The sequence below is a fragment of the Tetrao urogallus genome (assembly GCF_951394365.1).
Source record: "Tetrao urogallus genome assembly, chromosome: 1".
NCBI classification, from domain to species: Eukaryota; Metazoa; Chordata; class Aves; order Galliformes; family Phasianidae; genus Tetrao; species Tetrao urogallus.
This window is the reverse complement of record NC_136813.1, coordinates 5,973,898-5,987,836: the sequence shown is the minus strand read 5'-3', so window position 1 is coordinate 5,987,836 and position 13,939 is coordinate 5,973,898. Positions and strand designations below refer to the sequence as shown.

Genomic DNA, 13,939 nt, shown 5'->3' with positions numbered 1-13,939 from the left:
ATAAAGTTAATGAACTATACTTCGGGAGGTTTCAAGACTACTGAGCCTGATTACTATGGAACAAGTAATCCGTAGTTACAAATGCAGCACCTGGATGGCAAAACAGAATTCTTATCCCAGTTACAAGATGGAACCTCCAGAACAGCAGCATATCCAGAGTGCAAGCATTGGATCACAAGATGATTGATGTTACCTATCATAGGCCAAGTCCAATTGTCAATCCAAAATCTCTTTCTCCCTCTAACCGAAAAAAAAACAACTAAATCTGTAACTGAAAAGGATCAATACGGCCCAAGAATGACTTTTTACACTCTAGCTATTAAGACTGCAGTCACTGAGGGAACACAGAAATACAGTAAGGGAAGCCCTTCAGTTCTGGAACTCCATAGGCAATCAAGAGCAAGATAAATTAGAGTTGGAATGCTCACACATACAGGCATTTGTTTTACATTTTTCCCAGTTATACGGGTTAGTGCAAGGCTGGGCTACTTCAATGTGCTCACGACAGCTCAAGCTTAAACAAGAAAGTTTCAGAAATAGGACAGCCACAGAATTAGAAGTCTGCATAAGTAACACATATACCACATCAAGAAGAATATGCAACAACCACAGAAAACACTACAAAAGTAAGGCTTAACTCCAGGAGAGGCTCAGAAAACGTAACTCATTAACTTGTCTAAAGTCTGGAGACGGGCTTCAGCAAATCAAGCTTTGAAAGTTTAAGATATTTTTAAATATTCTAGAGGGATGCTGCCCACGGGAGACTAGTATACTGCTGTTCACAGTGAGAGGTCAGCATTTCGGATTTATTTAGCAGTTAAAAGAATTAAACTATTTCTTAAAAAAGTATGTGCAAATAACCCAGAGGTGGGGCTTGAATAACAGCTTCTGCAAAAAAAAAAAAAAAAACAAAAAAAAAAAACACACATTTATTTTTAACCATGCAACCATAAACAGTATGAACAAAGAAGACTTCCAAAATATGGAACTGTGTCATTTCCTGACGGCAGGACCAGAGATTCCCAAGAAACTTACTAGAGGCAGCACACAAAACTTGATCTTCTCAGGATCTATTTTTACTGTTTGGAAAAGTAGTGACAGTAGTAAAGCTAATGGAAAATAAGTTCACATCGCTCTGAAAAAAAAAGAATCATCCAAGAAAGAAGCAGGAACTGGGAAGTTCTCAATCCAGAGCAGACAGGAAATAAGGAAGCAGTCCTCTCATCCAGCAATCACCAGACACTGCTTTCCGATGTGTTCTAAGTATAACAAGCACCCCTCCAGAACAGTATTCTATAGGTCTTGATTAGAACATCTCCCTGCAAACATTTTCAGAACACCACCTTTGAATAAACACACACAACTCTGAAGAGCAGCTGATGGGTCAGCTGGATGGTCCTGGAACTATGTTTTTTTCTACTACTCCAAGATAAACTTAAAGATTTTACCATAAAGCCTCCCTTTCTGTTGTGAGAAATCCAGTACCGTCAAGGCTTCATACATCAGCCATACGACAAAGCGCTTTCTCTACCTGAGACTGAAGTTAACTACAGCCCACAGATCTCCCCAGCTGACCCAAAACAAAATACAACAAACAAAGAACAGAAGAACCCAATCACATATAGTCATTTATAACAGTCTTGAAGCAAAAGATGAAATGGATGAGAGAATAGCAACAAAAAACAGAGGCAGCTTTTCCATGGCTACTCTATAAAATGGTCCATATCTCTCTAAGGTACTCATAAACCAGGAGTTTCTTTATGCTTCAAGTCAGATACGTTTTGATGGAAAAAAAGTAGTAACTACAGTATACTATTACTATCATCTGGTCTTGTCATTTAGACATAGTGAGGAGTCAAGGCAGAAATTCAAGATACACAAAGACTCAGCCTTCTCACATACGTGGGTGGGAGGAAGGGACAAAGCACTTACACAGAAGTACATCCACAGGTTTCTCTCTAGTATCTTTCTTTACAGATGGAAGAGGACAGGTCTAGAATAAATGGATGTGATACACTCAAGTACCCAACTGAAGTGCATCCTTTGCCCTATGACCTCACAGCTTAATGGAACATGCACTAATACGAACTTCTGAGCTCACTGTAATCAACTGGGTGGAACAGAATTCAGAGAAAACCTTTTAAGACTTCCCACTTTGGATCTAGTTTTAATAGAAGCTGTATGGGATGTTGAACTCAGGTGCTGAAGATCTAAAGAAGCCCTCTTAGGCCCATCTCCCCCTGCTAGGGAGACTAGAAAGGATAAGAGAGAGATTAATCCCTTGAGCACTCATTTCGCACAGAAGACTATATGGAGCAAAACGATGGGAAAGTATTGGTTGTTTTTTTTTTTTCCCCTAGTAGACTACCTGGGAGAGAAATAAGAGAAGTGACCAACTTGGAGACAGGCTCCAATTCTATAGAGTGTAAGAATGGTGCTCTAGCAAGAGACCAACAAGACCAATAAGCGAGGAAATAACATCCCATTCCTCTGCTCAGGGCCCTCGATCCTCCGAGGAAGAGGAACGGGGCAAGCGCCGTTCTTCAGAAGCTTACACTGCTCAGAACCCCATGCATAAAGAAGAAACCCACGGGAAGGCCTCTCCTGCCGGGCACACGCACGGCGAGCAGCCTCTCCCAAGCTCTCCGTCGCCACGTCCCCGCTCCCACCCACCCCCACCTCCCAACCACACCGTCCTATGCCGAAGCGCACGGAGCTCCGCCGCTCCACGTCCCCGCGAGGCCGGAGGGAGAAGAGGCGGCCCCGCAGCCCGGCTCGGAGTGCATGCAGAGCCCTGGCGCCGTCACCCCTCGTGTACTCACAGTCCAGGTGTTTCTTCTTGGGCCCCATGACCTCGTGCGTCGTGGCCTTGCAGACGGTTTTGGAGACCGCCGAGCCGGTCACGCTGTGCTGAGCCGCCGTGATGCGGTCGGTGAGGCTCTGGCCGGACATGGCGGTGCTGGAAGGGAGCGCGGCGCCGCTCCTTCCTCGGGGGCCGGGACGGGAGGACTGCGCCGGGGGATGGAGCTAAACGGATTCCTCGCCCCGCCGCGCCGCAGGCGGCCCCCGCTCCGCCCTCAGGGACGGACCTGTCACCCGAGCAGGGACCCCTCCTCCTCCTCCCACCCCCCTCCCCCAACCGCCGTCCCCTCCCCCTGCGCCTTCCGCTCGGCCGGGGACAGGGGACACACGCTGGGCGCCGCAGGAAAATGGCGGCAGCGCGGCTCCTCCTCGGAGCTTTCCGGCCGCCCCGCGTCACGTGATCCCGGCGCCACGCCCACGTGACACGCCCCGCGCGCCCCCCCCCCCCCCCCCCTTTCCCCTCCCGCCCTTCCCTACAACGGACGAGCCCCGGTGCGGAGCTCCTCGGGCGCGAGAAGGGGCGGGGTCACGTGGTGCCTGGCTGCCCTCAGTGCGGGTGCGGCGGGCGGGGGCCGCTGAGGGGCCGTTGGGGGCTGCCTGCCTTCAGCCGGGAGGGTCCGCGCAGCTGGAGGAAAGCGGGGACGGCCCCCGGCTCTGTGTCATATCATTGGGGAAACAGAGGTTGGGTCGGCGTGGGTACCCGCTCTGTGGTCAGCAGGGTGACGCTTGAAAGGGTTGTAAAATAAAACCTCGGGAGTTGTGAGGAAATTTTTGTGTTCCTCGGCTTGGAAAGTGCCTTGGAAATTCCTTGTGTGGTACTTTGGCCAATGGAGACGTGAAGGAGAGCTCTTCCCGAAGGCTGGGAGCTGAGTGGTTGCTGCATTCGTCCTCCTCGGTCTTATTTGAAAGCTCTCAAATTTACATCATAAATATATAAGTCAATAAACTACAGTGTGTTTTTCAGGTCTTTCCCGATCAGCCTTCCTCCGTTTTACCCCTCAGCTAATGCTTCTCAGGGCTCTCGGATTTACCCAGCGGCTCTGCCCTTGCCTTATGGGATTTTGTGCAAAGTTGCTTCACATTCAATAAAAGTTAGTCAAGCGTTCCTTCAGGAACCTCCCAGGACCTGGCAGCATGGGTGACCCTGAGGAGAACAACAGGCAGTGAGGAAGGAGCAGCAACCAGAGTTCAGTTCTGGTGCAATCACAGCCACCCCGAGCACCCTTTACTTCTTCCAACAGGGCACTCCTTTCTTCCCAGCTCCTACAGCAGCGAATAACACAGCAAAACCACAGCATTCCATCAGGCAAATATCCTTCCTCTCCCAGAAGTGCCTCCTGATGATTCTTCTTGGAAATGTCCCTGATCCGTGAAGCCACTGAAGGATTTATTAGGCAATTTAAACAGAAGCAGTATACAAACGACGGTCGGCTTGGTCTGCCTGACAGGATATCTAAGTAGGATTATCTCTTCATAATGCTTGCTGAAAATCGGTGTCAGATGAAGGATAACTGGTGAAAGCTGGACCCAAATAATGTAATTGCTGTGTCTGTGGAAGGAGTGCTTGCACATGTAGAACTTGCTTCCTTCATAATGCCACATTTGTATTTGTTGGCTCCTCCTGACCTGCTCTTCGAGTTCCAAATACCCACGCCAGTGGACTCTGAGACAGGACAGCTTTAGCATAAAACTTCGCATCACAAAAACGCTAAGACTGCTGTGGGCTGTTGATACAGCAGCATCACTGTGAATACACCACCTTTTTGTACTGTTTCCAAATTATATTGTAAACTGGAGATTTAAATTCACAGAATCACAGAATGGCCAGGGTTGGAAGGGACCTCAAGGATCATGAATCTCTAACCCCCTGCCACACGCAGGGCCACCAACCTCCACGTTTAATACCAGACCAGGCTGCTCAGGGTCCCATCCAACCTGGAATTGAGCACCTCTAGGGACGGGGCATCCACAACCTCTCTGAGCAGCTGTTCCAGCACCTCACCACTCTGTTTCCCCCTGACATCCAACCTAAATCTTCCTTCCCTCAACTTAAAACCATTTCCCCTTCTCCTGCTGTTATCAACCCTTTCAAAGAGTTGATTCCCCTCCTGTTTGTAGGCTCCCTTTAGGTACTGAAAGGCTGCAATGAAGTCACCCCACAGCCTTCTTTTCTCCAGCTCCCTCAGCCTGTCTTTGTAGGGGAGCTGCTCCAGCTCCCTGATCATCTTTGTGGCTCCCCTCTGGACCTTCTCCAACAGCTCTCTGTCTTTCTTGTACTGGGAGCTCCAGACCTGGGCACAGCACTCCAGATGGAGTCTCACAAGAGCAGAGTAGAGAAGGACAATCACATCCCTGTCCCTGCTGGCCACCCCTCTTCTGATGGAGCGCAGGATACCATTTGCTTTCCAAGCTGAATTTATTTTGATGCTGCTGGTATTTTTTTATTCCAACTTCTTCTAGGACCAGGATTTCAACACCCTTCTTCAAGAAGTCTTGCTTGCGATTTGGAAAATGTCCATGGAATTGGCCTGTGTAATTTAAGCTCCGTCAGTTCTTCTCTGATTATGCCCATTGCTTTCTCCAAGAACAGTGGAACTATCCAAAGAGAGAAAGCTTTTGACTGTACAAGTTACTGAGACTAGATTTGGACAAAACGTCTCATTCCTAAGGGGACAAAAAGTGACCTTGGTTTTAAAGGTTCGAAACCCAAAATAAGTTAAACTTTTCTATCTCCCTTTGTAAACACAGAAATCTTAGAGTTTAACCCCACTCAGTTAAAAATTTTACTCATCGTTTTTGTTCTTAAGTAGAAACAAGAGAGAAGTTGTCGGGAGGGCTTATTTTTGTAATTGTTTGTTGCTTTTGAATTACTTGGGAGACATTTGGTACCTTTACAGTGAGGACCTTGAAGCACTGTGTTAGATAATATCTGAGCACCTCCCAAAGATGTGGAAATTGAAATCAAAATATTAATCTCTTTTCCTTTCCAACCTGAAGAAAACAAGTTTGATTAGTTTATATCTCATTTGTGTTTGTTTTTTGTCTGGGCGTGCTTGAGAAAGAAAGAAACTAATCCAAAGATATGAGTCCTATATTTAGTCAAGTGGCAAACCTAAACAACATTCTTTTCTCTTGTGAAGAGTTGTTCCAGAGTGTGGATTCAGCTCCTGAAAAATGCTGCATCTTGCATTCTCAAGCTCCTGAAAGTGTCAGCGGTCACTGGCATCCAGCTATGCTGAAAGGACAGGCCAGCTGACAGGGCTGATTCTCCCTACATGTACTGTGCAATTCTGAAAATCTTGCCTCAGCGTGACCTCTGTAATTTATTATGTATATTGCTTTCTTGCAACAGTGCAGTTTCTACTCTGTGTTATGCCTTCTACTCTGTAATGTCTGCAGTCCCACTGTGTGCTTTAATGCTCACAGTGCTGCTGGCATCCATGCCTTCCTCCACACTTCATGCTCTTGCAAATGTTCAGCAAACTATTAGGAAAGCTGTGGTTTGGAGTCATTGTTTATAGGGCATAGCTACAGGTTTAAAGGAGGTGTTTTGGCTGAATTTCAGATCACTTAGAAATCAACCCTTCTGAGGTACAAAACTGGAAAGGCACAGAGTTGTGCACATGCTTTTAGGGTGTAGCAGGCTCATTGCTAGGGCTAAAAAGGCGTACCTAGAAACAGCAACAAAAGAAACCAGCAACTGTAATCTGGAAAGTGTAGAGGGCTGATGAATAAAAATTGTGGAGTCAGAAAATATTGAAATGGAGCTATTTCAATAGAATGGGGTGGAAAGGCTGAGGGGGATGGTTAAGAGTGACAGTGACAGGGTGCAGAGGCAATGCAGAGGAAATCCAGAGGCAGTGAGTCTAGCTGAATGCGATAGGAAATGGTGTTTCAGTGTTTTATAAATGGTTTGAGAACACATCAGGATCAAGACATTTCCTATGGCCCATTTCAGGGATCACTGTAGATTTATTTGCTGCTAAGGATTATAGTATCTTCCCCAACTTTTAAGGAAAGGGGAATGTCAGTCCAGGAATTTAGCATCTGTTTGAGTCAGAATATATAGGAAAGAATAGGAAACACAAAACACCAACTCTCTGGCTTCCCAAATGTAGCTAGCCATGATGTATGCCTGTCATAGTTCATCTCTGGTTTACCTCTGGGCAACTCAGAGCAGCTGCATATCTAGAAGCAGACCTCTCACTGATGGCACATTGCCTTCTCTAACAGAGGTGGTTTATTAATACAGCCTAAGGTTACTGATGCCCTTTTGAATATCCTGGTTTTGCCTGACCTAGTAGAGTACTGCTCATTTAACTGCAGCATAATAATTTCAACACCATTCTCAAAGAGTTTGGTGAAGATTTATTTAACATCGTTTTCTCTGTGAAAGACATTTAGAATAATACTGCAGCCTGACTATAACGAAAATTCAATATAATTTGTGTCACCATAGCAACTCATGAAAGAATTTTATGGACAATAGTTAGCTTGCATTTGTAACCCCTCTGAGAGAAAGATAAACATGTTTTTAAGAAGCTGTGACGTAGAAAGATTGTGGTTAAAGTGACACTTGTTAGTGGTGTAATGAAATAGAGTAGCCCAGGTATGTGGTTCTCATTACTCATTCATGCTGCCAGCATGATCATGGAGCCAGCAGGGGTTTGCCAAGTGGCCAGATTACATTCGGGAGAAGCATGACCACTAGAGTATTGCAAAATTGATACCCCTTTCTACTACTCCAAATGTGCTTATGTACACCCTCAACATTCCTCCTGCCAACACATGATGTGGTGGCCCACCAGCTTTTATTTTTGCCTCTCTTATATTCAGTTCATATGAAATTGCTTCCGGTCCCTCACACTGTAAGTGCTCAGACCCTTCCTTTCAGTTCCAATGGTTGTTATTCCATGCTCAGTTCATTCCTGCTTCAGATACATCACTTTCTTCTACCTAAACGCTGTTCTTGAGCCTATCCAAAATGTTCCTGCTGAGATTACCCATTACTTTGCGTTCCTCCCACAGCACCTACTTTTCTTCTAGGCCCTCACTGTCCTCACATCTGGTTCAGAGTTCTTGTCCCTGCAGACAAAGCCAGCTTCCTCAAGTACATAGTTGAAGATTAGGGACGTCATGGCTCAGTGGTACAGCAGTGATGGGTTGATGACTGGACCAGATGATCTTAGTTTTTATTTCCAACCTTAATGATTCTATGATTCTCTGACTCTATGCACCAAGCAAAAGGTTTTTTTTTTTATTTCTCTTTACTTTACTCTTTCTGGAAATGGTGCCAGCTTTAACATTTCTTTCATTGCTCTCACATTTCTCTATTTGCACTTCTCCATGTAAGAACGATATCCAGCATCCTTCCTCATGAGTGCTATTCTGAGCCCTGCGGCTTGTGCCACCTCCCCACGCAGCTTCAGTTAACCGGTAGTCAATGACCCTGCTATTCAGTGCCCCCAAAGGAAGCTGACTTTGTTAAGGAATAAAGCAGCTGCCCAGAAGCTAACATAATTATGTCATGAGAAAAGCAGGTGGAAAGGGAGAAAAGTCAGTTGGTGCTGTATCATAGCAGAAGAGTGATCAGAAGTAATTTTACTGTGTTCATTCAGGAGTAGGTTATTTAAGTAGGAGCTCCCATGACATAAAATCTAAGTAGAGAGCTGGAAAACAAGTATGATAGTTGTGAATTCCATTATGTGTTATATAGCACCTTTGTCTCCCTGCCCTGACTTGAGACTTAACACACTGCAAAAGCAATCTTGTCATTAATGCTAGAAGCAAATGTCTGCAAAACCGGGATTGCTACCTGCAAGACAAATGCATGTAACAAATGCCTTTTGGAGTGTGAGATAGAAAGGAAACAAGCTGCCCTACATTTTGTTCACACTTTCCAGTGGACTTGTTAAACACTGACACCTCTGTAAAGTGAGAGGTATGCCGTCCCCTGTATCTGGAGCCCATTGCCCATCAGCAAGTATTCCTAATGCACCCCTGCTGCTGTTTTCTGAAGACTTTTTTTTACACTTTCTTGGCAGGGCAGTCTTACAGTAACTCGCTCAGATGCTCCAAGGGGAGCACAAGTTTTGCACATGGTAATAAGTGCACCGATATGCTTCCAAAAAATTTACGGAGGCTGTCTTTCATACAAGAAAAACAAGTGGCCTGGCCCCAGCTAGTGACATCCCTTCCCTGTAATTTCGTGTTGAAAGCTAGAGCCTTACTGCCAAGTGCTCTTCTCATCATCATTCCAGACTGGCAGCGTTCATGAGACTTGGCAGGAGATAGCATTTGATAAGAATCCTTCTCTGGGAGCTTCAGAGAGGGCACTGTCATTCATTTCACTCCCCTGCCAGTTCACAAGCATGCAGCCAGCAGTGTGAGTGCAGGAGGAACTGCATTCCTTTCAGGCTCATGTAACTCGGAAGCAGCTCCTATCATTTTCTTCAGCCACCTCTGAGCCAACAGCAAGCATAACACACTTCAGCCCCAAAGGAACGGTTTTAAGAAAAGTTATAAGCAGACGAAAATACAGGGTATGAATTGAACAGCCACTTCAACCTGCTGCCAAGCTATAATTAGTACTTAAGCTCACACTCTTGCACACATATACGTGCAGCAGAGCTTAATAGATTCCCTCATTAATGTTGAGATTCATGTGCTTGTGCTCTGTGTCTGGGAAAGCTTTACACCCACATGAATTTTGATGTGGAGCTGAAACAAAAATGTTGATGCTGGCAATGCCAACTATACAGAGTAAATAGCTGGGTCCAGTCCTGCCAATGCTGACTTGAATGGGGCTTCTCACCCAAAGGAAAACCTACATGTGAAAGTATTCTCAGGTCCAAACCTGTGCAGCAAAAGTAAATCATGGTTCTCTTCCTCAGCTGAATAAAACCATTTATGCCAATGAGTTGATTTCAAGCACTGCAGAGGTAGGTTGCACTGCCTGGTCTTGATATGAGATTGGAATCTTGCTCTGTAGTGAGTGAGGCTATCAGTGTTTGGCTCTGTGCTTCAGAGGTCAGTGACTGCATTTACACGTGGACAGGCATCATGCTGATTAAATCAAACTGCTGTACTGAGGAGGACATTAACTAAATGCCTCCCGATGTCCCAATGGTGTATAAGCTATTCTGAATCATAAAATCAATAGAGGATTTGTCCTAAGTCACTCCAGCACACATTCGTACATAAATGAAAGTGCTTTTCATTCAGAGAAGTGAAGGAAATGCAAAAAAGAAGAAATATCTTTGTATTTAAACTGCTTTCTTTTTCATGATCTGAGAAACAAAGAATTAGAAGTAATATAGGAGTGACTGTTCTTGCCTTCTGTGTCATATTACGTTTCCTAGTTTTATTTCTCAGGTCCCAAAAAGCAATGCTTTCTGAGCAGCAGCAGTGCAGGTCTGCCTTGATAACGTGCTTCAGCCATGACCCCTGTCTAGAAGTAATCGGATTATATGTTCTGCTTGTTTCCTTCACTGAGGCCAGGGACAGATGCAGGGCAGATGTGAATGAATAACAGAAACATAGAATCGTAGAACCATTTAGGTTAGAAAAGATCTTCAAGCTCACCAAGACCAACCATCCACCAGACCTACTGAGAAATCATCACCGTATCCCTTAGAGCTGTGTCCACTTGTCTCTTAAATACCTACAGGGATGGAGTCTCCACCACTGCCCTGGGCAGCCCCTTACTATGCCTGACCACCCTCTCCATGAAGAAATTCTTCCTGAAGTCCAGTTTGAACCTGTCCTGGTATAACTTGAGGTCCTTTCCTCATATCCGATCTCTTGTCATCTGAGAGAAAAGACCAACTGACCTTCAGAGCAACCTCCTTTCAGGAAGTTGTAGAGAGCAACGAGGTGTCCCCTCAGCCTTCTCTTCTCCAGACTGAACAGCCCAAGTTCCCTAAGCCACTCCTTGTGGCTCTTGTTTTCTAGTTCCTTCACCAGCTTCACTGCGCTTCTCTACACATACTTGAGAAACTCCACATCCTCTTTGTAGTGCAGGGCCCAAATCTGAACACAACACTCAAGCTGCAGTCTCACCAGTCCCACATACATGGGGACACGCTTTACCTGATGCAGGCCAGGATGCCATCAGCCTTCGTGGCTGATGGTGGGGACACAGCACTTCCTTCACAATCCTATGAAGGCACACACCTTTCTGCCAACTCACGGGCCTCAGGAGGATGCTACAATGGAGAAAGAAAAATTGAGGAAACACATACGTGTGGCTCTGCTTCATGTTGTGCATATTCTCACAGCTCGCAGAAGGGTCCAAGGTACCAGAAAATAGAGAAGGTGGTATTCTGGGAACAAGTGAGTTGCCAGCTTTACAGCACGGAAATGGGAGAGGGGCTCTAGTAAGGCTAAAATTCCCTTGGTAATCAGCTGGCAAATCCATATCAGTTTAAGGCCAAGAGAGAATATGGCAACAAACTTAAGTGACTTCAGATCAGAAGATGCCTACTGTGTTGGAAATTGTGTGATATGAATCTCTGCACTGGCAATGGGCTGCAGGCCAGCAAAGTCAGCTCCCGTGGATCACAAAATCTTGGGAATCTTTGCTGGTTATTTTTACCTGAAAGCAGGAGCAAAGAGTGGCAGAGGATCTTAACTCATTATAGATGAATCCATCTATCCAGTTTTTCTTTGGACCACTTTTTCTGTGTTTTTCTGGTAATCAATTCAGCCCTCCCTTGTCTTTTTATACAGTGTCCCTTTTCATTGGAAAGCCAGACATATTGGCAGTGCTTGCTACTGTAGGAATAAAGAAGGAATAAATGATCCAAAAGAAAGGCTCATTTTTTGCCCTGGGATACACACAAGTTGAACACTAACCCTGCATGTGTCGGTGCTCATTCTTAACATTCTCCAAGAGCCTGTTCACTGTTAAAGACTTCAGGCATTGCAACAGCAGCTGAGACCTGGGAAGAGCTACAAAAGCAATGCTGATGAGCACTTTGTGCACCTGTGGTTTTCAGCCCTTGCAATCCGAAAGAACAGCGAAAGATAAAGAGCAGAAATGATTATCAGATGCATCAAACTGATTCGCATTACATAACCCAGTTGGAAGAAATAGGGAAAAATAAGTGGTTTTATGCAACATTTTGTTGACCTGAAAGATCAGATGCCTGAAAGAACATTTAACTAAGAACAGCTGTAAAGAAAACAGAGCAATGTAGGCAGGTGAAACCACAAATCAAAGACTTTGCAGATCCTTATTTCATCGCACTCAGTTAAGTTTTCAGATGCCAGATTCTGTTCCTATTGAATCTATGGCAAAATGCCTGCTGACTTCAAACAGAATAGGTTTTGTCCCTGTAAGCTAAGAGCATGGCCAGCAATACCAATGCAGTGTAAGAATAAACTGTGTAGGTGAGAGGTAAGGAGTTGGTACTGCAAAGTTAGTGCCTGCCGGATCCTGATTCTTTTATTTTCCAATTAAGAAAACCATTTCACACTTGGAGCATTGTACCACTCATATTTGAAGGTCTGGAATACTTCAAAGTCTGATGGCTGTAGTGCTCAATGCTAATAATCTCTATTTAGTAAGTATTACTTAAAAAATAAAGTGGAAATATCAGGGGAAAAAAAATCATAACAGATCGTTCTTGTACTGTTTTGTCCAGAAAAGGTTTTTAAGCTTTGCTGTTGCTATTCATTTACCTTCTCCTCTGTTGCACTGCATTCTGTTTACAGCAATTTATGCAAATCTATATTCTTAAGCCTTATCCTGAAGCTGGATGTGATAGGTCTTTGTAACTGTTTGGCATCTCTTAGCATTATGGTAAGAATCCGAGTGTGAGTGCGTGGAGTGATGTGAAAGTGAATCGACAGAAAACAAGCCGCAAAACTTTTTGCACAATTTACCAGTTTTGCATTAAGACAAGTTCAGTTGCCAGCAGTGTATCTGTAGTATTTTGAAATTAGTTAAAAATAGGACTGCTGTATTCTTTAATTAGCATAGCTGAAAGTTAGCCAAATCGGCTTCGGATGCAGCAGGAGACGTACAGTTTGTCCTGATTTTGTGGGGAAAGGAAAAATGTAATACTTGGCAGATGAACTAACTGTGCTAACCCAAAATGTTATTAGAACATAGTCGACTCAATCAAATATGTTGGTTTACCAAAGATTAGTCCACATATTTTAACAGAACAGAGCAGCACAGTTTCAAAGCTGTGGGCTACTGAAAGAAACAAGATCAAGAGAAAGTGGTTATTTTCATGATATGAAAATCTGGAGGAAAATGACTTATATATTGAGATCAGTAAGCAACTTTTGCCAAATCCTGGCCTTCTTACTGACACAGAGTAACATCAGCTGCTGTGAATAGCTCTGTTGCTGTGGAAATCCCATCTCCTACTGCAGAATGCAATCACAAAGTATTTCAACTCGAATGAACAATTTCAAATGTTTAGATTTTAAAAACCATCGCTTTTAATTTCTGTGTACCCAGTTGCATCAGATGGGTTTCCATGAGGTTAGATGTATAATATTAACACAGGATAAACTATTTATTAAACAGGAACAAATATCAACTGAGTAAACACTTATTAGTGCTTATAATGTCTAGCCTAGATGTAGTCCCTGCCTTTGTATGATGGAACTGCAGAGTCTTACTGAACAACTGCTTTCTTGTGCAAATTGAAGGGTAGAGTTCCGAGGGATGCAAAGCTTTTGCAACTTGTGTCATTCTCAAACTGACGTCTAGAAATGGAGATACACCCAAGAGTCACGAAAATGTATGAAGGATTCTCCAGAGTCCAATAAGAACATCCTTGAAAATAAATAAGTCCAATAAGAAAATCCTGGCTTCAAAGCAGTCCTGGTATAAAAAGGTAAAATTGATTATCCCTGAAGCAGTAGGGTCTGAATACAGAGAAATTCACCTTTAGAAGGGAGCACTGTTACCCTCCCTGTGGTTCACAGCTTTAACTTGCAATCTGAATTCCTGTCATGAAGGTTATGCAAGAAATTAGTGGCAGATACTGTCGTCATTCACTTCTCCACAGACAGCTCAACTCAGTTTGGAAGGAACATGGGCCTCTATAGCGGAGGA

General features: G+C 44.4%; 1 protein-coding gene across 5 annotated transcripts in view; it reads right to left on the bottom strand.

Annotated features, from left to right (window-relative positions):
- The window catches only part of PICALM (phosphatidylinositol binding clathrin assembly protein), a gene marked incomplete at both ends in the record, with an annotated part of 61,131 nt that extends 58,179 nt beyond the window's left edge, over window positions 1-2,952 (bottom strand). For all 5 annotated transcript variants that reach the window (XM_079543846.1, XM_079543847.1, XM_079543848.1 and 2 more), the window contains one exon: window positions 2,823-2,952. In XM_079543846.1, the coding sequence (XP_079399972.1) occupies window positions 2,823-2,952 (130 nt within the window). The remainder of the gene's footprint in view (window positions 1-2,822) is intronic.
- Between the last annotated feature and the right edge of the window lie 10,987 nt (window positions 2,953-13,939).